General features: G+C 42.2%; 2 protein-coding genes across 2 annotated transcripts; one reads left to right on the plus strand and one right to left on the minus strand.

Moving 5' to 3' along the window:
• The first annotated feature begins 1,145 nt into the window (after nt 1–1,145).
• Nucleotides 1,146–12,909, plus strand: mecr (mitochondrial trans-2-enoyl-CoA reductase). Its single transcript, XM_084335664.1, has 10 exons — nt 1,146–1,482; nt 2,883–2,980; nt 3,400–3,531; nt 3,673–3,816; nt 5,101–5,203; nt 5,803–5,905; nt 10,728–10,801; nt 11,324–11,384; nt 11,521–11,593; nt 12,526–12,909. Exons 1-10 carry the CDS (start codon nt 1,283–1,285, stop codon nt 12,687–12,689), a joined length of 1,152 nt encoding a protein of 383 aa, XP_084191790.1. The 5' UTR covers nt 1,146–1,282; the 3' UTR covers nt 12,690–12,909.
• A 470-nt stretch (nt 12,910–13,379) lies between these two features.
• Nucleotides 13,380–16,478, minus strand: smpdl3b (sphingomyelin phosphodiesterase acid like 3B). The gene is made up of 8 exons (XM_084336180.1): nt 16,362–16,478; nt 16,029–16,242; nt 15,802–15,899; nt 15,558–15,701; nt 15,268–15,437; nt 14,936–15,116; nt 14,184–14,317; nt 13,380–13,963 (listed from the first exon to the last, which is right to left on the minus strand). Exons 1-8 carry the CDS (start codon nt 16,426–16,428, stop codon nt 13,598–13,600), a joined length of 1,374 nt encoding a protein of 457 aa, XP_084192306.1. The 5' UTR covers nt 16,429–16,478; the 3' UTR covers nt 13,380–13,597.
• Nucleotides 16,479–24,767: the final 8,289 nt, after the last annotated feature.

A 24,767-nucleotide genomic window follows, 5' to 3' on the forward strand; every position in this document is an offset into this window, starting at 1 on the left:
ATATGTAAAGATCTCCATTTCCTAATAAACGTGTCAATATTCATGTTTTTGTTGTCTCGTCTTCTTTAAAATGTTACGTTTTGTATTATATTTAAATGATATTGTTATTTAGGCGCTGGGGGAATTGCATAGGTACTCCTTGCCTATTGGTCAGGACTTTAAGTACGGTATTCAGATTAACAAGCCTAAACAAGCAGTTCAGAATAATTGCCCTTGGCTTTTTGGAACCAGGAACACTGCTTGCCTAATGTACTGCCCAGTTTGTAAAAGTATTTTCCTCTTGGGTGTGGGGTAGCCAGGCAGGGAAGAAACATTTGGTGTGTGTTATAACCACACAGTGTTCAGTACAAAGGAAGAAAGAGGTGCTGGGAAAATAAATAATGAATATAAATGTAATGTGTAATTACTCATATAGTTCGTATAATCATTGGTGGAAGAAGTACACAGTTCCTTTACTTAAGTAAAAGTAGAAATACCCAGATAAAATAACACTGGTAAAAGTAAAAGTCCTCCTTCAAAATTCTAGTTAAGTATAAGCAGAGAAGTATTTGATATTGAATGTACTTAAGTATAAAAGGTAAAAGTATTTATTCTACATGATGTGTATTGGGAGCATTCAATGATCGGACCATTGACCTCGAAAGGTTCTGTTAAAGTGGTATGTGGTCCAGTTATGCTGCTCTGATTAAAGGTTATATTTATGTGGTCCAGTTCTGCTCTGAAGTTGACAGGCTTCAAATTTGAAAGTACACAATCTTCATACATGTTTTCTATGCAAAATATTTTTCTTCAAAGTAACTAGTAACTGATGGGTTCAGATAAATGTAGTGGAGTAAAAAGTACAATATTTCCTTTAAAATGTAGTGGGGTAAAAGTACAAAGTTCCCTAAAATATAAACACTCAAGTTAAATACACATACCTCAAAATTATACGTAAGTACAGAACAAATATGCTTAGTTACTTTCCACCACCGATCCTAATTAATATATCTTATTTTGTGATGAATATTATATTATTTGTATAGGCCTACCATTTCTCAACAACTTGGTCCTCTGTTTGACCAATGGCAGTGAATTGATTGTTCCGATCCACTAGGGGCGCTGTTCTGTTTACATTTTCCACAGAATAATCATGATCCAATATGGCTGCCCCCTGTGTCCTCACATCTCAAAACTTCCCCTCTCTGGTCTTGAAGGATTAGCTAGGAAATGCTACTTCTCCTTTCTTCCTTTCGGCCTCTGACTGACAGCGCTACTCATACGTTTCACAAGTTCAGCTGAAATGAAGGTCTACCGCTCGGTATGGATTTTGCTGAAGGCAACCTGTCCCAGGGGTCAGCCACCTTGCAGATCATACTCCACTTCTCTGTATAAACAGTCAAGTGCAACGCATCCTCACTTTGGCTATTCAACTGGACCCTCAGCTAAACGATGCACGGCGCTGGTGTACAGAAACCACGGGGAACCTTCTCGAGTTGTTCAGTAAGTACAACAGTCTTAATTCCATTGAATGCTGCTCTGACCGAATAGAATGATACTGTAATAAACACATTTCACTGAATATGTAGCCCACAAGTTACGATTAAATAAAATGGCACAGTATTTATGGTGATACTGGTTATTTCATATGGGTGCACCTAATAGCCTATAGCTATAGCTGACTTAACTACATGTGAGGTCAATGTACAGTCATTTACCTAGTATGGTTTTGTCAATAGTCCAATGTACAATTTTGTTTGTTTGTACAGTGTCTCCCCCCCCCTCAATGTACAGTTTTGCTTGTTTATACAGTGTGCCCCCCCCCCCAACCACCTCCAATGTAAATTACCCAGTATGGTTGTCAATATCCCAACGTACCCAACCCCCCCCACCCAACCTCCTCCAATGTACAGTTTCTACGTCAAATGTATATACTCCCTTTTCTTGACTCCTTCTGTATCACAAACAGTACTGTATTTGCAAATCTGGTATGTCATAAATGTATAGATGTAGCAGTACTGACTATCTGTATGTCATGTATGTCATATATGTCCTGATGAATTGAAAATGGGGGACCCTGATGTAAACAAGACGAAAGTCTTTCTCTGGTCTGCATCCCCTTAACAATTGTGTGTATTGAGCTGTACTGTATTGTACCCATTCTGCAATCTGTTAATAAAGTTTTCAATCAATCAATCAATCAATCAATCAAGGTTAACTATCATAAACTATTAACATTGTAAAAAAAACACTTAGTCACTCACACTTGAATCAGTTCCCGGCTCTAACACGTTGACACGTTTTATAAGGGCATCCTAGTAAGCGGGACAGATTTGTGAACACTTCAAATTGTCATATATATATGTAACGGATGGTATCGTGAAGCGCAGTCACAAAGTGCTGGGGTGAGTAGTAGTGCTACGTGGGTTACACTCACTCTCATCCTCAAAAGACACATAGACACGTTACAAAGCAGTGAGTTCACTTCTTGGTATAGCCGCGGTGTGCGCTGTTGCCCGTGTTCGAAACTCCCTCGGGGCATTGAAGTTTGAGGTGACGTCACAACCGTTACATACATATACCAGACAGACTTTGATACTACCACGAGCCAGCAAGCGTAAGGTGATTTTCCTGTTCTATTCTCTTTATTATTTTCTTATATTTGTCAGTAGTAGGCTACATCATTGTTTTCTGTCACTTTTGAGTACCTCTTCTCTTACCCAATCTGGTCATCTCCCATATTTTGCAACCCAGGTTACTCCTTCTCATTCCCCTTCCTGTGAATCACCAGTTTGGACGAGCAGGGCTAGCAGTTAAAAGCTGTGTAACTGTGTGTGAAACTAAGCCACTCTGGAGGCACAAAAACCTCCTCCCGTCTGGATGACGTGTGTTTCGGTTTGTAGGTTGGAGGATGTGGACCTTCCTTCCATAGGTGCAAAGGATGTCTATGTCAAAATGCTGGCAGCCCCAATTAACCCTGCAGACATCAACATGATTCAAGGTACTAAACACGATTCTGACTGACCCTAGAAAGAAATGGACAGCTGTCCAAAAAAAACAATCAGATTTTGACCACTGTCTGAGGCTAGGGCATGAGTGTTAAATATTCCATTCCATCCCACTGTATTTCTTTTTAAATATATATTTTTTATTCTAATTAGTGTATACTCTACTACATTTTGCACAATTGTACAGCCCTGGCCTATTTTATTTCATAATTATATTATATTCTATTGTACTTATATTTTATCTTAGTTTATATTCCATTTTATTTTATTCTATTTTATTGGCTGTCTGTTAATGTCGCACCAAACGACCAAATCAAATTCCTTGTAAGTGCAAACTACTTGGCAATAAAGACCTTTCTGATTCTGATTCTAATTCTAAATATCAGTGGTTTTATGTGTGACTATTTTTCAGGCACCTATGCAGTCATCCCTGACCTCCCAGCAGTAGGGGGCAATGAGGGCGTGGCCCAGGTTGTAGAGGTGGGCAGCCAGGTGAAGTCACTCAAACCAGGGGACTGGGTCATCCCGAGAGACACTGGCCTCGGTAATTGGCGGTTAATGTTTGCTGTCTCACTAATTATAAACAGTTTCAAGTTTCAAGTTTCAAGTTAGATATACAATGTCATCCTTGGAGCACGAGGATGGTTAAATGTGATGTGGTTGATTTTGCCTTTGGTGCGAGCAGGGACTTGGAGGACAGCGGCGATACTAGCTGAGGAGGATGTGATCTCACTGCCCAATGACATCCCCTTGTTATGTGCTGCAACACTGGGAGTCAACCCCTGCACCGCGTTCAGGATGCTAGCTGACTTTGAGGACCTCAAGCCAGGTCAGACAGACACCCTGGTCTGACTAGTGGATTGATTGATTGATTGATTGAAAACTTTATTAACAGATTGCAGAATGGGTACAGTACAGTACAGCTCAATACATACAATTGTTAAGGGGATGCAGACCAGAGAAAGACTTTCGTCTTGTTTATATCAGGGTCCCCCATTTTCAATTAATCATAACATACCGGTATATGACATACATGACATACAGATAGACTGCTACATCTATACATTTATGACATACCAGATTTGCAAATACAGTACTGTTTGTGATACAAAAAGTGTCCAGAAAAGAGAGTATATACATTTGACGTAGAAACTGTACATTGGAGGAGGTTGGGTAGGTGGGGGGGACTGTACATTGGAGGTGATTGGGTGGGTGGGTGGGGGGGGGGAGGTTGGGTAGGAGGGGTGGGTGGGGGACACTGTACAACTGAACAAGCAAAACTGTACATTGGAATATTGACAAGACCATACTTGGTAATTTACTGTACATTGGGGGGGGGGGGGGGGTTGTGTTAGGACATTTACAGGGGCCAGTTTCGAATTGCAGTCTACCGTAGGTGTTTTTTTAGTGTTTTTGAAAGTGGGTAGTGATTCACATTCCTTTACAGCTTTGGGTAGGGCGTTCCACATTGATGTGGCATAATTGCGAAACGTGTTTAGTCCCTTGTTTGAGCCGAATCTGGGTTTAACATGATTTGTGGAGCTCCCTCTGGTGTTGTGATCGTGGTATTCACTGACCTTTGCTTACCACCTGAATAATTGCATGCAAAACGGGAACTAAGACTAAAGGGAACTAACACTGCCAATATCGATTCCAATTACCAGTATTGTCCAATCCATTGACCACACGTGGTCATTTTGCTCTTATGGCATGCTCAGTTTGGGTTCCTTTCCACCCTGTTCCCAGTGTTCCCAACCTGTGCGCGAGCAAAATGAGCAAAGAGCAAAATGGCCACTGTGTGAATATGGTCAATTACTTTTACTGAACAACATACTCTCAGTCTCAGACCAGTAGTTTGGTGTCATTAAACAAAAATGAATGAAATGTCCATGATATCTATCATCTTTCTGTGTGTGAAAAAGGCAGAAAATCAAGTTGCCTTGCTTTGGTTTTTGATACTCTTGGTATCCGATTATTATAGTATTGTAGAAATTACAATACCAATATCCTGATAACCGATTGTACAGGGCAGTGTTTTTATTTATTTATATATATATAAAATGTATTACAATAGATAACAGTATCACATAACTGTTTGTATGCACCCTTCCAGGTGACTCATTAATCCAGAATGCAGCCAACAGTGGAGTGGGTCAAGCTGTAATACAGATTGCTGCCACTAGGGGAATAACCACCATCAACGTTGTCCGAGACAGGTGAGCTCAGTCGCTCTGGACTCAGTCTTGTAAATGCATTGTGTTGTGTGGAGAATGTCTGTCAATTAGTGACTGGTTAGGAGTTTGACCCCCAAGACAACTGAAGTACATGAAGTCTTCTGATTGGGAAGATTTCACATCCTAATCATTAGCTAGGACTATCAGCCAGACACTGAAAACCATAGTTTTGATACAAAGGCATTTGTTTGCATTTGAGAAATCACGTGTTTGTTTGTCAAGTATAATAAACAGGGTTCCTAAATGGCTAAAACATGGACTTTGAAATGTTGGCCTGGCAAAGATATGGAAAATGCTACATAAAAGACTATGGGAATTTATTGATATTTCTTTTCTTTTTTCCAACTGATCAAGGGTCTAATTTCAAACGTACCCATATAGAAAGCCTTTATATGAAATCCAGAAGGATTCTATTTTGTATTATGAGGTAATTATAGGTTGTGCGGCATCAGAAAAATATAGGTCATGGATAATATGCTATATACTATTTAACGGTATAGTCCAGAAAAATTTAAATCTGATGAGCAAAAACATGTAGGAACCCTCAAATGAACACTTCCTTGTTGCGTCTCTCCTGGTAGGGCAGAGTTCACGCAGCTGAGCGATAGGCTGAAGGCCATGGGGGCCACGCATGTCATCAAAGAGGAGACGCTGAGGCGGCCGGAGATGAAGGAGCTGTTTCAGGTCTGTGGGTCAAAACGCTTCAATGAGACACGTGATCAGGGGTGGAAAGTAACTAAGTATGTTTACTCAAGCACTGTACTTGAGTACAATTTTGAGGTACTTGTACTTTGAGTGTTTCTATTTTAGGGAACTTTTTACCTTTACTCCACCTCATTTAAAAGGAAATATTGTACTTTTCACTCCACTACATTTATCTGAAGCCATCCGTTACTAGTTTCTTTGAAGAAAAATATTTTGCATAGAAAACATGGCAAAAATGTATGAAGATTATATACTGTACTACTTTCACATTTGAAGCCTGTCACCTTCAAGAGGACGTAATCAGAGCAGCATAACTGGACCACATACCACTTTAACCACTAGAAGTCAATGGATGGAGGATTGAATGCTCCCAAGCACCGGAATACACAAACGCCATGTAGAATGTGTATCTTTACTTTAGATACTTAAGTACATTCAATAGCAAATACTTCTCTACTTTCTAGAGTTTGAATGGATGACTTTTGCTTTTACCAGAGTACTTATTTATCTCTGTATTTCTACTTTTATTTACGTAAAGGAACTGTGTACTTCCACCACTGCATAGTATTATAATGCTTTAAATGATAAGGCCGGGGGGCGGCCAAGTGGTGAACCATGTAACGCGCTGCATCGCGGCACGGCCGACCCGGGTTCGATTCCCGGACCCGGCGTCATTTGCCGAATGTCTTCCCCCCACTCTGTCTCCCGCTCTTCCTCTCTCTCTCGCTCTCTACTGGACTGCCCAGTAGCAAAAAGCGATAAACGCTAAAAAAAAAATCTTTAAAAAAAAAAAATTATAAGGCCGATGTAATTATATTGTTTTTCTTATTGTCAATATAACATACGAAAAGACAAAAACCTACAATGCATTTCTCCTTCTAACACGTACATCTAGTCAACATCAGATTATAGCTATGTGGAAGCCATACAACTCCAAGTAACAGAGCTGATTTGTACTGTTCTGTTGATTTGGTCAGTATAATTCATCATTGCTATGCACATGGGAATTGTACCTTTTCCTGGAACTACTTTATGGAGTAAAAAAAAAAATGTAAGGTGAAAAGTACAATGCAGTGAATTATACCTACCTCCGGTCAATGGTCTCTAATTACACACCCTCAAGACATTAACTTTCGGACAAGTGGCTCAGATATTTTACTTGTCCGAAAGCTAAACTTACTTGTCCGAAATGTACTTGTGAAAATAAAGGCCTATTAAAAAATAAATAAAAACCGACAAGAGATTTGGACAATTATTATGATTTAATAACTTAAACACAGTGTGTGTGCATTTGTGTGTGTGGGGTATATACTGTATGATCAGTACTCCAGCTCATCTTCACTCCCCATCAGCACCAGCTCATCTTCCTCATCTCCCCTCTCTCTTGACGACCAGGAGTTAAACCCTGGTCTACGCCTATGGTTGTATAGTTGTTATTACGGTATAGTTGTTATTGCCATAAAAAACACCATTCAAATAAATAATTATATTTTTATTTGAAATAATTTATTTTAACATTAGATCAACAGGTAACAACCAAAACAATAACAAAATTGTAACACCTTTCTTATATTATTGTCAGAGTAATACTGTGTGTGCGTGTGTGAGAGAGAGTGACGAATGATGGAGAGAGCGAGCATCAAATCTCAGTCAGTTGCCTCAGTCTTTGTTTCTGTAGAGAAAGAGAAAATAAATTTGATTTAGTGGAAATATTTCACAATCATTATGACATACAAATAAAAAAATATATATTGTTAGTGTTAATGATGTCTTGTAGATTATTATGGATATTTGCAATTCTATTCTTTTAAGGACTGATTGGGTAGTTTATGAAGTAATAAAACATGTAGTGAAAAGTACAGAAATCCAAACTGGCATTTTTGGTGGCAGCGTAGACTAGTCATACAACAGACACTGTGATGTATTGGGTTTGTGTTTGAGCCTCTTGGATGCCGTATTTGAGTGATCACAAGTCCGGAGATCACACTAGGTCCGGAAGTCAAGACACAGTTGTACGCTGGACTCCAATGCATTAATGACATGTAAACGAACAGCCAATAAATGTGAAGTTAAATTTGAACCTCGGTTGTCAAGCCTCGTCAATATAACAGATACACCTAGCTAACATGGGGCGGGCTGCTTTGAGCGAATGATACACACTTGCAATCAAATCAACTGCTCAACTGTTAGCTATTACTGCTGTGTAAAGTGTTTTCACACACAGGGCTAACATTAGCTAGCAAGCAGCCCACTATCAAGCTAAAACGCTAACTAGCAGCTGACTACTGTATACAGTTCCAATAGACTAACATTACACCTTTGTGATTTAAATGTGTCCTTACCTTAGACTCAGGGGTTGTACTAGGGTTGGATGCAGTTCTCTGTTGGTCAGTCTGTCTGTTAGTGTTTTCCTTCTGCTGTGTTTAACGTTATCCTCTTCAAATAGCGCAGCATGTTTGCGAGTGCTCCCTTGACTGAGAGAACGGCCAGTATCACAGGGAACTTTTATTAAACATTCTATTAAACATTCTGATATTTTCGCGGGTCTCGTGCCACTGTCAGTGTCAACTAAGCGAGCACTCAGAAGACGCTCGCCGTTTGTCCAGGACAAGTAATATTGATGTACAGAGATTGAGAGTTTCCAGTGTGACACTGTGAGACAGGCACTTTCTGATCAGATGGAATAACGTTACTATTCGTTTAGGGAATATATATATATTTTTTTTACTTGTCCGGTCGGACAAGTTAAATTGTATTATGCTTGTCCGACAATTTTTTTTTACTTGTCCCGGACGCCTGAATTTTATTGCTAGAGATTAATGATTTGTTTTTGTTTTATTTTGTTTGTATTTACATGTTCGAAATAATGATTTCAAATCAAATATCCAGAAGTCGTAGAATTCCATTGTTATCCAAATACCTTAAAACAAGTCACAGAGCCGCACCCGGACGCCTGAATGCCTTCTACAACAGAACTTTGTTTCCGTGTCTCTGATTGGGCAGGTAATTTTTTTTTTTTTTTTTTTTATCTTTTTCCCCCTCCATTTTTTCCTCCGATTTTCTCCCATCCCAATGTTAGTCGTTATGCCAATTCCCAATCCCCTTCCTGGTCGCTGCGCACTTACCCCCCACAGTCGGTCTGGGAGAGTGGAGGCTATCACGTGCTTCCTCCGACACACGTCCAGCCAATCAACCGCTTCTTTTCACCTGGCAGCGCGGATTCTCATTGAGAGGGCGTAGCGTGTGGAAGGATCACACTATCCCACTCAAGTCCTATCCGCACTTAGCAGGCGCCCCGACCGAACTGTAGGAGTCGCTGTTTACAACGACCCGGACCCACCCCGCCAGCTTCTCCCACCCTCTAATACTGCCAATTGTATTAGTGTGAACGGCCAGCCAAGCTGGTGACAACCCCGGAGCTGTGAGCTGGATTCGAACAGGCGAATCTAGCCGCTCCGGGGTTTGGTGATGAACGCAATCTCCGTTACGCCACCTGACCGCCTATGGGCAGGTCATTTCTGGTCATGTGACATGTACGCCCAATCGTGGGACCGCAAGTTTCTACACTGGTTAAGCTTAGGCGCTTTTTCGAAGTTGGTTAGAGTTTGTCTTAGAGCATGGCGATAGAACGCCTGCCCTGATTCCGACGGTTAAGCTTAGGCACTCTTTCGAAGTTGGTTAAGGTTAGTTTGTCTTAGAGCATGGCGATAGATCGCCAGGTAGTTTGCAGGCTGTTAGACCCGGAAATAGGCGCAGAACTTGCTGTTCCACGATTGGCGCACATGTCACATGACCTGGCCAATCAGAGCGCAAAACTCGAACGCGGAAACGAAGTTCTGTTGTAGAAGGCATACACGCGTCCCGGACAATAGGACAAGCCTTAATGTCAAGCCCTGGAGTTGTGCCCTTCCTGATGACTTGTCGTACAGAACTTGTAAGTCGCTTTTTTTTATAAAAGCGTCGGCTAAAGGACTAAATGGAAATGGGAATGGAAATTATGCTGACCAAAGCAACAGTGCGGCTCTGTGACTTGTTTTAACAGGTATTTGGATAACAATGGAATTCTACGACTTCTGGATATTTGATTTGAAATCATTATTTCGAACATGTAAATACAAACAAAATAAAACAAAAACAAATCATTAATCTCTAGCAATAAAATGAAATAAAAATGAAAAAAGAACATAACTCAATTTACATGTTCGAAAAGGAGTAGGAAGAAGTATACTTATTTAATCCTACCCCTTTTCCACTACTCAAAAGTAATGTAATTTCTTACTCATTTAAAACCTTACAAAACAAATATGAGCTATAATCTGGTGTTGGTATGGTCCATCTAGCCAACACCAGATGTAGCTCATATCCAGAAGTCATAGAATTCCATTGCTATCCAAAAACCTGTTAAAACAAGTCATGGCCGTGCTGTTGCTTTGGTCAACATAATTCATTGTTGCAATGAACATTGTACTTTTTCCTGGAGTGTAATGCGCATGCTCAGGGACTACACTGTTCTGTTTACTATTGTCGACAGAGCTTGTTACCTTTTTGAAGTACATTTTGTAATAACTACAGTACAATGCAACTGTTTGTCATGACAATACGTTATATCTAAAACTGGATTGCGAGCTGCATTTAATAATTTTGGCATACTTTGGGAAGAGCTCCTAAGGGTAGGAGAGTAGGACGAGTAGAAGAAATGCAGTGTCGGTTTTGGTCTTTTCGTAGGCTATGTTGACAATAAGAAAACAATAAAATTACACTGTACTGATCCTTTTAAGATGAATGTTTCTCCTCCTTCAAGATCTGTCCACGGCCTAAGCTGGCACTGAATGCAGTCGGGGGCAAGAGCGCGACAGAGCTCCTCCGTCACTTACAGTGAGTATTTCCCCTGGATGGTGAATATTCGTATGCCTTGTCTCCATGAGCTGTGTTCAGCCCGGTTGGGGCTAGCCATGGTCTAGCATGGTGTTGGTAGGGGTTGTGTCTCCATTAGCTGTGTTCAGCCCGGTTGGGGCTAGCCATGGTCTAGCACGGTATGGTGTTGGTTGGGTTTGTGTCTCCATTGTATTTGTCAACTCTCCGGCTGCTAGGCAACCTTTAAACATTCACACCACCGACTGTGGTACACAAGCTAAGCCATGATGATACAACAGTCTCAGCCAGCTTTGGCCAGGTCTAGCCGGGTTGTGAAAGGTGGCTGTCTCAGCCGGGGTACAGACAGTTTTGGCCAGGTTCTAAAGACAATGGAGATGCTCACTGTGCGCCAGACAGGCCACAGCACGGCTAAACCATGACAAGTGGAGACAAGGCATTAGTTGGGGGGAAAAGGTATGCTTTTAAATGTCAAGAGGAGCCTATAGCTAATTAGAGGAAGTGTGTATTCCTTATTTGCTTCAGGGCTGGACGATCTATGGTAACATATGGAGGGATGGCCAAACAACCAGTTACTGTACCTGTTGTAAGTTCAAACCTCCAATAGTAGTGTTTTCCGATTTGACGTTGCCTCACCTAGACACTTATTTTCCATGGCCATTCATTAGCTAACGTGTGCATCTAATATACATTCATCACATGCTGTCCCTCCTTCCCTCCAGAGTGCTCTCATCTTCAAGAATGTGAAGGTGCGGGGCTTTTGGGTCACGCAGTGGAAGAAAGATCATGCGCATGGTGAGTCAGTTAAGACTATGTGGAGTTGTTCACATGACACAGGATAATATATATGTAAATCCTTAAAGGAAAGGAATCCTTATGAGAAATGTGCTTACCGTCTTCTCCAGAGTCAGACAAAAAGATGGATACCAATTTGCAAGATAGCCTAGCTTAGCACAAATTAATGAAAGCGGATATGGACCAGCTAGCCTCTTACAGAGTTTTAAGTTATGATAATTGTCCGTATCCACTTCCATTCATTGTGCTAAGCTAGGCTAGCTTGCAGCCAGATAACTTCCAATGAACGCACAGAGGAAATTGGTATATATATCTTCTTGTCTGACTTCTTGCACATTTCCAAAAACGTTTGCGTGTTCCTTTAAACAGGTCTCTTACGATCTCACGAGATACGAATTTTGATGACTCCCAACATTCTAATGATGTCGCCATTGAAATCTATACAGTGCTAAAATTCTAAGATAGAATACAAAAAAGTACACCTATCCAGCTGAATTTTCTAAATAGACAGTTTTCTATTGTTGTTCTATAGTCTACAAGCTAAATAAATATAACCATTGCAAAGTACATTTTTGCCGTTTCCTTTGCTCTCATGGTGTTTATATCCCATCCACGTTAAGTTTTACTTTCGGTTTTGGCGAAGTTGTATCGAGTCTGACCTCCTTTGATTGACAGGCAGTCTGACCTCCTTTGATTGACAGGCAGTTGACTTGTTAGATTTCTATGGAGATCTATAGACCAATCAATTTGAAGCACAAGGGCCTGTTTACACGCCTCCAGTGCACTCTTTTTGTCACTCTTGTGCGGAAAAACTAGCGTTACACAATCTTCTCCTACTGTGTGCTATAGTGCGAATTTCATAAACTAGTAGCTCCACTGGCAAAGGGTTCAAATGCATCTAACATCCCACTAAAGATTCCTTCTCTCTCCAGATAAAGGTGCCTTCCGAGGCATGCTGGATGAGCTGTGCTCCCTGATCCAACAAGGAAAGCTGACCGCTCCGGCCTGTACCGAGGTGGACCTCCAGGACTACCAGAAAGCTCTAGACACAGCCATGCAGCCATTCACCTCAGCCAAACTGGTTCTAGTCATGTGACGGTACTGACCTCCCAAGGGGATCAATGGAGGAATATCTTATCTTAAAGATCACAGCATGTAATGGGTTCACAGTCCCTGGGCTGCATGAACAGTTGGGAATAAATTGCTCAAGCACACATTTGTTAAATGTGTATCTTGTGTAGCATGCTCAAAGCCCAGTATCCATCATCTATCTATTGCATTGATGTTACCTTTGATGAACAGTAAAGACCATCAAAAACTAATTTGTGTGTATACATGTGTAATGATGTGAGATTATGGAAACATCTTGTAACTGCAATAATGCATCTTTATTTGTCTTACTAGGCAGCTTATATGAAGATGAGCAAATACATTTCAGAGCGTGATTAGACAAATATATCGTTGCCAACACCAGTGTTCATTTCCCATTGATTCTTCCTCATACGATTCTGACATTATTCATTAGCAACCCTTAGGACAGATCCAATTCTTACACTTACACCATATTACACTGAAAAATAAACAATATTAACAATATGTTACGGACTCGGAGACATCACTGCTCTTTTTCAGTACTAATAAAAAAGAGAAAGAAATAGAGATGGACAGTTTTCTGCTGCAAGTTACATGTTACATGCGGGACTCACTTTAACACACTAGGCACATGGTTGAAAATGGGAGAATACATAATCGAATAATATTGAAGATAATAAATGCTACAAAGACATAGTGTAATCACTTTATTGAATGTTGAAAGACCTAGTGATGGGTGAAGTCCTATGCTATAGTACCGTATATAGATGATCATAACCAGGTGGCCCAGACCAGACTTATGGCATATTTCCACTACCTTGCCATGCTTTTTCCACTTTTTCCATTCGAAACAGCACCTACCCATGCTGATTTAGGCACTCCTTGTGGGTTGATAACCACTGTCGTAGATGATCACGACCAGGTGGCCCAGACCAGACTTAGTGCCATAGAAAGGACTGGCAGCAGGGCAACATGAATGGAAGCTGCCCCTTCTTTCTCCAGACAGTGCTCGTACCTCTCAAAGTCCACCTCTCTGGCAGCACACACGTGGTCAATACGGCAGTCTCTATTACACTCTGTCAGGTCATAGTTGACAGAGTTGAACTCATAGTACTTCTGTAGGTAACAGCGGTCGTTAGCCATGCGCTCCAGAACCTGGTGCATGGAGGCTGGAGAGGCGTCTGGTACTCTGAAGCTCTCGGTGAGCCGGTATTCTTTCTCCCAGCGTGCCTGGGCTATGTTGGCACGGCTCAGGTTCAGATAGTAGGTCACCATGTCCTGGTTGTGTGGGAACAGGTATTGGTAAGAATTCAAATGGGTCTGTGTGTTGTAAGGGCTGTAAGGTACACGTCATTTCAGGCAGGAACATAAAGATTAGAATAAATTGCATGTTCAGATTGTCCCTCAGTCAAATATTCTGTAGATACTTCTGGGAGCTTCAAATCTGAGCTCTATTGGGGGGGAAATAATCAATTGTGTGGCAAAGGACTTTTCTTACTTTGACCAGGAGTGTTTGGGTGTCATATTCAAAGATGCGGATCCCAGGGTTGTTGCCTCCATCCACGACCCCAGGCAAGTTGGGTTTCCAGGGCGTGACCCCTGGGCTCAAGAACATGGTACTGATAGGATAATCTGTGGAAATAGGCGACGTTTTTCACCAATTAAAGCTGCACTACATGAGAGGTAACTGCATCTTGTTTGAACATGGATAATAACAGGAAACTGCAACAAAAAAGGCATTTCTTCAAGCAAGGTAACTTTAAGCACTGATATACATTTGTGTGTCTTTCACATGTTATGCTCAAGAAATGAGACCGTAGCTTTTTAGAGATTTTGTGGCACTGGTTGGGCCTGACCAGAAGAGCCTGTATGGGCAATTTCACTGTGTTTCATGCATCACAAGTTTGAAGGATTTGCTCTTCTTCAGCACAAGTTGCCCCAACTCTGTGATTTAGCTTGCTGAAGAAACAATTGTTTTCACGAAGAGGTTACATAGTGCAGCTTTAATATTATCGCTCAGTGCGGCAAAAAGTCATGAAATGGCAACAACTGGACATGGATAGAAAGGCTTGGAAAATGACATGAATTAACCGCCAACTCTGAGTTTAAATAAATAATAGGAAATCCATTTGGAGATCCTGTTAACTTTAAACTCAAATATAAGGGAGACTGGTTTGTTGGCAGCTATTTCATGCATCTACTGTATATATGATTGTACCCTATATAAATAAACGTATTATATGATTGTACCCTCTGAGTTATAGAACATGCGGAAGCTGTCAGTGTGATGATGGCCAAAGAACTGTCCCACAATCACTGAATGATGCTTCTGAATCAGCTCCAAGTAGCGCTTGTTGAACTCAGGTGTAAACCAATGCTTGCTTCTCTTCTTCTCAAAGACACCTGGAGGAACATGGCCAATGATGTACACCTGTGAGACAAAGTCAGTGTGGGATTACACCCCTAGACAGAGAAACTGTTTCAAAGGCAAAGTGTGGTTCACATAGCAACCTATAGCTATCTTTAGTTTATAGTAGAGTTTTAGTATTTTGAGTTATTCATCTCATCTCCTTGAGAAGTACCTTCTCCTTGTTGTTCTCAGCCTCTGTCAGAACCCGGTCTGCCCAGCTGAACTGATCTGCTGGGTCTTTCATGTTCTGTGTCAGCTGGTTCTGATCATAGTAGATGTTAGTGTTGAGGACCAACACCCTGAAACCTGTTTGGTTCAGCAGCTTCTCAGAGTAGTATCCACCTAGAAACAGAGGAACACTGAAGGGATTACACGACAATGTGACACATGCTTCTAATTGATACACTAGCAATTATATGTGAATTAGAGGTGTTTTGTGGTACTAAGGGGAGCTATAGCCACCTTTTTTAAAGGTCCTCTGCGACTCTGGTTCCAACCAGTTCTGCCACATCTGTGCAGTCTGTTCATAGATGTAGTTCTGGCCTGCGGGAAGCTGGTTCTTGGGGTGGTAGTCATGATTGCCCAAAGCTGAATACACCTTAGTACCTGAAATCCGATGGAGAGCTTTCAATATGAAGACACAAAGTAACTTGAATTCAGTCTCACAGAAGAATTCTTCCTCCAAAACCTATGAAGTCACACTCACTGGGAAAGAGCAGATTTATGATGTGGGTGAGGTTGCTCATAATAGAGAGCACTGCTTCCTCTCCCAGGTCCTCATTTGGCACATGTGGAGTGTCATCTCTGAGAAGCAAATGACCGGTTGTTTATAATCAGCTTCTTTATAGAGAAATTGGATTTTACACAACAACGTAGCACGTAGCCTAATGGGAAAGCTGTAAACGATTAGGTCAAATGTAGCCTACTATATACCCTGTCCAGAGGATGAAATCCGGCTCTGGCATTATGTCCTTCATAGCATACACAGAGGAATTGATGAGATCCCATGGCGCGTCACAGAGATAGTCTCCAAATGTCCCCGCATTGACCGCGGGACGCTGCCCACTGGATGCGCACACAAGTTCTGCTTTGTTGGTGAGGTTATACGTTGGGTCCCAATGCAGATCTGTGATGTGCCAAAAGTTCCCTGGGAAAAAAAGAGCTTCGTCTTACTCTTGATCGCGTATGTTCATGTTCATCAGGTTTATCGTTCATTTTGCTATTTGAAATTCGATTGTCATATAGCCGTATGCCGTATCTACTTACCCGATAGCGCAATAACTTCTCCACAATTGAGAAGTAGACATGATAGAAGCAGAGCGCTCTTCATCATACCAGCTGTCTCTCAAAGTGAAGCGAAATTAATACTTTCCTAGTTTCCTTCTGTTCTACGTGAAATAGCATTACTTCTCTCCGTTAGCCGGTGTGCCAAACCAAAACTAGACCGCTGTGGCCCCTTTCGTGGGGCTAAGACCGCTGTAGCCTACTTCATTAATTTGGGAGGAAATACCATAAATAAGCCATAAAATCATTGCCAAACTGGTGCGACTCAATGTAAACTGTGGAGCCTTGGACATAATTGTGTTGGCTTTAATGAAATGTTATCGCGTTCGTTTGAATAGCACATTGTTTATAACTCGTCACTAGTATTTGCATAATGCATGCCCTTTCCTCAACCAGAGCGACGTATTCTGTCACGTGACACACTGTCCAGGACCTGCCACTGAGGTAATTACAGAATGCCCACAGAGACTGACCACTCAAGTCACCACCATCTAGTCTAGGCCCTAGAGTCTAGGGAGAAGAAAGGGATATGATTGTGTCTGTTCTTAGAGCCCCTGTCCGAATTATTTTTGACCATGTGAATGAATGAATGAATGAAAACTTTATTAACAGATTGCAGAATGGGTACAGTACAGTACAGCTCAATACATACAATTGTTAAGGGGATGCAGACCAGAGAAAGACTTTCGTCTTGTTTACATCAGGGTCCCCCATTTTCAATTCATTGTAACATATATGACATACATGACATACAGATAGACAGTACTGCTACATCTATACATTTATGACATACCAGATTTGCAATTACAGTACTGTTTGTGATACAAAAAGAGTCCAGAAAGAAAAGAGTATATACATTAGGCGTAGAAACTGTACATTGGATTGGGTAGGTGGGGGTGGGGGGGGACTGTACATTGGAGGTGGTTGGGGGGGGGGGGGGGGTAGGAGTGGGGGGGGGGGGGATGGGGGTATGTATGCATCCTTGATTTGAATGAATTAATGCAAACTCTATTTAACAGATTGCAGAATGGGTACAATACAGTACGGCTCAATACACAATTGTTAAGGGGATGCAGACCAGAGAAAGACGTTTGTCTTGTTTACATCAGGGTCCCCCATTTTCAATTCATAGTGACATTTATGACATACACAACATACGTGACATCATGACATTTATGACATAGGGACATACATGACATACAGGCAGTGTTAATTTTGTTGACTAAATTGACGACGAAAGATGTTCGTCAACGAAGGTTTTTTTCATGACGACAACGAGACGTGACGTCACGTTATTGAAGACCACGTGACGCCAACGCGACTAATAGTTGAATGAATGAATGAATGAATGAATGAATGAATGAATGAAAACTTTATTTAACAGATTGCAGAATGGGTACAATACAGTACGGCTCAATACACACAATTGTTAAAGGGATGCAGACCTGAAAAAGACGTTTGTCTTGTTTCCATCAGGGTCCCCCATTTTCAATTCATATAGACATTTATGACATACACAACATACATGACATTTATGGCATAGGGACATATAGGTAATTAGTACTGATACATTTGTGACATAAACGGTATTCAAATATACAGTACTGTTACCCCTAGATCCTGACAGAGTATATACGGGGAGGGGACTGTACATTAGGAGGGGGTGGGTGGGTGGGAGAGAAATATCCATACGGCGGGGAGGGAATATGTATGCGGTGGGGAGGAGACTGTCTATTAGGAGGTGGTGGGGGTTTTGGGCTGATTTGTTGAGCTTCCTCTGGTGTAGTGGTTGTGGTATTCACTGACCTTTGGGAAGTATTTTGACATGTACATGGGTACCTTATTCATATAGTGTATCTTGTAGACCAGGCCCATTGCAAGTTGCTGTACTCTGTCGTCTACTCTAAGTCATCCTAGGTTGACAAAGTGGGCAGGGGTGAGGTGGGTTCTGGGGGTAAGGTCAAGTAGTAGTCTGACCAGTTTGTTTTGTGATGTTTGTAATTTTGTTTTAAGCGCCTTTGAGGTGCTTTGGTACCATGAGGTGCACGCATAGTCGTAGTACCCTTGAATGAGTGCTCCTGCCAGAGTCTTCAGGGTATTCTTGTTTACCAGAGAGGAGATCCGGTACAAGAATCGAGTTCGTTGGTTGACTTTTTTTTATTACATTGGATGCCATTTTGTCACAGGAAAGATTTGCCTCTAGGATGGAACCCAGGTAAGTAATTTCGTCTTTCCTTTTGACAATATTGTCACCCACTGCAACTGAGAAGCCATCGGTCTTGCTGAGTTTGTTATTTGAACCGAAGAGAATAGACTCTGTTTTGCCCATGTGTAATGATAGTTTGTTATCAGCGAGCCATATGCAGATTTTGCCTAGTTCCGAGCTGAGGGTTTTTTCAACCTGCAACTTGTTCTTGTCAGAGACCAACAGGGCTGAGTCGTCCGCAAACAGGAACAAGTTGCAGTCACAGGCTGACGACATGTCGTTTGCATAAATTAGGACGAGTAGCGGTCCTAGTATGCTTCCTTGTGGAACACCACAGCTCACTGTGAGGGGGGGGGGATAGAGTACCGTTTACCTCTACCATCTGTTCTCTCCCCTCCAGATAGGATTGCATCCAGCTCACTGATAAGCTATCAAAACCAATTGCTTTTAGCTTGTCAATCAGAATGGAGTGATTGACAGTGTCGAAGGCCTTTTGTAGGTCCAGCATGACCATGCCGCAGTATTTGCCCGCGTCCACCTCTTGTTTGATGTGGTCGTTCAAATAGAGGAGGCATGTGTCAGTGGAGTGGGACGTTCTGAAGCCAGATTGGAATTCGTAGATTAGATCTTTTTCCGCCAGGTACTTTTCGACCTGTTCGTAGACTATTTTCTCCATGACTTTCGAGATGGAGGTAAGAATAGAAACAGGGCGGTAGTTGCCTGGGTCTAATTTGCTGCCCTTTTTGTGCAGAGGGGTCACTCTCGCAATTTTGAAGTCCTTGGGGACGTGTCCCTGTTTTATAGAGAGGTTTATTATGTGTGTGATGACTGGAGTGATGGCGGCTGCTGCGTCTCTGAGGAATTTGGAGGGGATGTTGTCATGGCCAGTGGCCTTGTTAGGTTGGAGGGCGCTCAATTTTCAACCACGTGGGCTTGGAGTTCACTGTTTTAGCTTTTGGAAAGCTTTGTCTGACTTTTATGAAGTTCAGAGCATTTTTTGTCTCTGGTTTTCATAGCGGCCAGTATTTCAGTGTGCATCCATGGCTCAGCGCGATTTTTAACCCTGGTGGTTCTTATGTTCTTATATTCTCCTGAACCTGAAGGAAATGGTTCACCCCCACACTGCTCAAGCTATAAGTGTGCTTGTGGAGGAGTGCATAGAAGCCTGGGGCATCCCAAAAGAGAAAATCCTCACGAGGATCACTGACAATGGCAGCAACATGGTGGCTGCGTTCCCGTTCCGTACTGCAGAAGAGGCCACAACTTCTGAGGAGTCGGACTCTGAGCACAATGAGGATGACATTGACGAGAACAACAACGATGTGCTGCAGGAAGGAGAGGATGACATTGACGGGTCAGTCTGTGCTTGAAGTTGAAATAATTCTATATTCATTCGAATAATAATAAATAGGTAACTGCCTGGTTATAATTGAATTTCATATACATATTAATAAATAAGTTAATATGTTAAAAGGTTAAACATTGTGAATTGAATAAATAAGTTAAAAAGAATAAATGGATCATTAAACTATGCATTTGTATTTTTTCTTATCTCCATCATGTAGGGACGAGTACGACTATGCCTATGGAGCAATGGAGAGGACCCCATGCGTTTTGCACACCCTCCAGCTTGTAGTAAACATGCTGCTGAACAAGGAACCCTCAATCCGAAGACTGCTGGACAAAACAAGACACCTGGTCAACCAGTTCCACAAATCATCTGTCGCCACAGAGCGCTTGCTGCAGAGGTCTGGTCTCATCCTCATCAAAGACTGTCTCACCAGATGGTCCAGTTGTCACGCCATGATGGCGCGTTGTCTTCAACTCAAGGACCACGTCACAGCGGTAGCGGAATCCATGAGCTGGGACAGCCTGCAGCCCAGTGAGTGGCAGAAGATTGCCATGCTGCGAGACCTTCTACTGCCATTTGCTGAGCACACAAAGATGCTGCAAAGTGACACCCAATCCCTTTCCCTCGTTGTGCCTGCTCTTTTGGATCTCAGAAGCCATCTGTCTGAATTCAATGTAGCTCATGCTAGAACCTACAGAGAGGCAGCTTCACTGGCACATAAGATGCTTTTCAACATGCACAATCGTTTCAGCGTTTTCCTTGACGTCACAGCCGTCAAGTTCTCTCCTCTTGCTGCAGCAGCATGTTTTGTTGACCCCCATGTATCAGCTGAGACCCTTATTGAGAATGAAGACGAGGGAATGCAGGATCTTCTACGAAAGGCAGAAGACTACATTGCTCACAGCATGCCACGAAGAGTGGAAGTGCGAGTGGAGCAGGTGACCGATGATGATGAGGAGGAACTGGAAAATGTGGCTTCAGCAGGAGAGACACCTTTGGCAAAGCGGCCTAGGTTCAAGTTTTTCAGTGCCAGTCGTCCAGCAAGGCCAAAGACGCCCAAGACCACTAACATTAGACAGGAGATTCTGAAATACAAAGAAGGGCTGTCCAACCACCAGGCTGCTAGTGCTAACACAGACGTTGAGGAATCTGCTATCGAGTTCTGGATTTCTCAGAGTCCTATGGTGTTTCCACATCTGAAACCTCTGGCCTTGGATCTCCTGGCGATGCCAGCATCCCAAGCCTTTGCCGAACGTGTCTTCAGTGTAACTGGTTACCTCTCAAATGGCCGCCGCAACAGAGCAAGAGACATATTGGAAAAAAGTGCTTTTCTCAAGATGAACAAGAACAAGTCTAAATAGTCAATTGTGAATGCAGGCAGCATCACTGACCATCACCAACCCTAACTTAGGGGTTAGAGGTGGAGGTGGTCTAGGTCTGGTTAGGGGTTAGAGTCAGGTGGTCTAGGTCTGGTTAATAGAGGCCATAACCAGACCTAGACCACCTCTACTCTAACCCCTAACCAGACCTAGACCACCTCTAACTCTAACCCCTAAGTTACCCTAACCATGCCTAGACCACCTCGCTCTAACCACTAACCAGACCTCTTCCATGTGGCACTTTAACACTGACCTCAGAATGTGATTTTATATAATGTTTTTATGCAGGCAGCAGCACTGACCATCACCAACCCTAACTTAGGGGTTAGAGGTGGAGGTGGTCTACGTCTGGTTAGGGGTTAGAGTCAGGTGGTCTAGGTCTGGTTAATAGAGGCCATAACCAGACCTAGACCACCTCTACTCTAACCCCTAACCAGACCTAGACCACCTCTAACTCTAACCCCTAAGTTACCCTAACCATGCCTAGACCACCTCGCTCTAACCACTAACCAGACCTCTTCCATGTGGCACTTTAACACTGACCTTCAGAATGTGATTTTATATAATGTTTTTATGCAGGCAGCAGCACTGACCATCATCACCAACCCTAACTTAGGGGTTAGAGGTGGACGTCTACTAGGTCTGGTTAGGGGGTTAGAGAGTCAGGTGGTCTAGGCCATACCAGACCTAGACCACCTCTAACCACTAACCCACTAACCAGACCTCTTCCATGTGGCACTCTAACACTGACCTAAGATTGTGATTTATCATTTTATATGTTTATGCAAGCAGATTGCAATCAGATTGCTACTGTGTGTACTATTATCTACTCAAGTTCAACTACTACTGTACTACTGTGTGTTTGTTTACGACAGTATCCTGTTAGGCAATGTTGTTACTTACTGTTACTGGCTGCCAGTGCTGACGACGACACTGTTATTTAATATTTATCATTCAAATAAATCGCTGCCAGGTGAGCAAGGCAAAGAAAGATAATGTGACTGTCTTATTAAGTTATTTCTCCATTCACAGATCGACACTCGACAGTGAGTGCACCCTTCCTGTGTATTACTTGTGCCGCCGACTCAGATTCCCCTAGGTTAAAAAATAAATAGGCAATTTAAATCAGAATATGTTCCATGTTGACTATTTCTGACTTCTGACAACGTTTTTTTCCATTGACTAAAAATAGACAAAAATGTCATCCGTTTTCGTCGACTAAATCTAGACGAAAACAAAAAAGACAAAATTGAGACAAAAACTGACTAAGACTAAAATGCTCAGACATTTAGTTGACTAAAACTGACTAAACGAAAAATAAATGAAAATGACTAAATATGATGAAAACGAAAAAGGAGCACTTGCCACATGACTAAGACTAAAACTAAAATGAAAATAGCTGCCAAAAACATCACGAGAGGGGTGGGGAAACTGTTTGAGGCGAACTATACACAGATAAATCAGAACATCAAGAGAGACTTAGAGAGATGGACAGTAATGCCCTTGGACTTCAATTCAAGAATAGAGGTCATTAAAATGAACATACTATCAAGGTTACTGTACCTGTTCCAGTCACTACCGATACAAATACCACAGAATCAATTCAGGGAGTGGGACAGACTGATATCGAGGTTCATATGGGCGGGGAGAAGACCACGGGTCAGATATAAAACACTACAACTACCAAAGGAAGAGGGAGGGATGGCGGTACCCAGCCTACAGGATTACTATTATGCAGCACAACTGAGAGCAGTGACATGCTGGTGTAACGACAAGTATGAGGCAAGATGGAAAGACATTGAAAAAGAAGGGGAGGGATACAAGGTACAAGCTCTGGTGGGAGATAGGGAACTATTCAAAGAGAAAGAGGGACTGTTAGATCCAATCACCAAATGCACCTTGACCATATGGAACAGAGTAGTAAAAACACACAAATTGGAGAAGCAGACAGGGGTTCTGAGATGGATAGCACATGACAAGAGATTCAAACCAGGGAGGTTGGACCATGGATTCAGAAGATGGGAGAGGGGGGGGGGGGGGCAACAGCGATATGCAAATTGATAGAGAAGGGGGAAATGCAAACATTACAAAAATTAAAGGAGAAATTTGGACTAGAAAACAGGGACCACTTCAGATATCTACAGATTAGAGATTACTATAATAAAGAAATAAGAGGGGACAAGGACGAAGAACAGAATGGAATAATTAGGATGATAGTAAGGGCATACGAAGGAGGGAAAGGAAGGGTAATATCAGCACTGTACCGGGCTATAATGACCAGCAAGGGACACACAACCGATTACATAAGGGAGAAATGGGAGAGTGAACTAGAGATAGGAATAACAGGGAAGGAATGGGGTAACATATGCGAGGTGCAACATTCAACAACAGGATCGAGGATATGGAAAGAGTTTGGATGGAAAAACATAATCAGATTCTTTATAACCCCAGAGCTGAAGGGAAAATATGCACCAACACAAAGAGCATATTCCTAATTTATGCAAATGACATGTCGTCAGCTTGTGACTGCAACTTGTTCCTGTTTGCGGACGACTCAGCCCTGCTGGTCTCTGACAAGAACAAGTTACAGGTTGAAAAAGCCCTCAGCTCGGAACTAGGCAAAATCTGCATATGGCTCGCCGACAACAAACTATCATTACACATGGGCAAAACAGAGTCCATTCTCTTCGGTTCAAATAACAAACTCAGCAAGACCGACGGCTTCTCGGTTACAGTGGGTGACAATATTATCACAAGGAAAGATGAAATTACCTACCTGGGTTCCATCCTAGAGGCTAATCTTTCCTGTGACAAAATGGCATCCAATGTAATAAAAAAAGTCAACCAACGAACGCGATTCTTGTACCGGATCTCCGCTCTGGTAAACAAGAATACCCTGAGGACTCTAGCAGGAGCACTCATTCAAGGGTACTACGACTATGCTTGCACCTCATGGTACCAAAGCACCTCAAAGGCACTAAAAAACAAATTACAAACATCTCAAAACAAGCTAGTCAGACTACTACTTGACCTGACTCCTAGAACCCACCTCACCCATGCCCACTTTGACAACCTAGGATGGCTTAGAGTAGACGACAGAGTACAGCAACTTGCAATGGGCCTGGTCTACAAGATACACTACGCGACCAAGGTACCCATGTACATGTCAAAATACTTCCCAAAGGTCAGTGAATACCACGATCACAACACCAGAGGGAGCTCCACAAATCATGTAAAACCCAGATTCGGATCAAACAAGGGACTAAACACGTTTCGCAATTATGCCACATCAATGTGGAACGCCCTGCCTAAAGCTGTAAAGGAATGTGAATCACTACCCACCTTCAAAAACACTCTCAAAAAACACCTACGTGAGACTGCAATTCGAAACTGGCCCCTACAAATGTCCTAACCTAGTTGTACAGTAAATGACCAAGGAAGGCTTTGTCAAT

The sequence above is a fragment of the Notolepis coatsorum genome (assembly GCF_963971535.1).
Source record: "Notolepis coatsorum genome assembly, chromosome: 19".
Classification (NCBI taxonomy): domain Eukaryota; kingdom Metazoa; phylum Chordata; class Actinopteri; order Aulopiformes; family Paralepididae; genus Notolepis; species Notolepis coatsorum.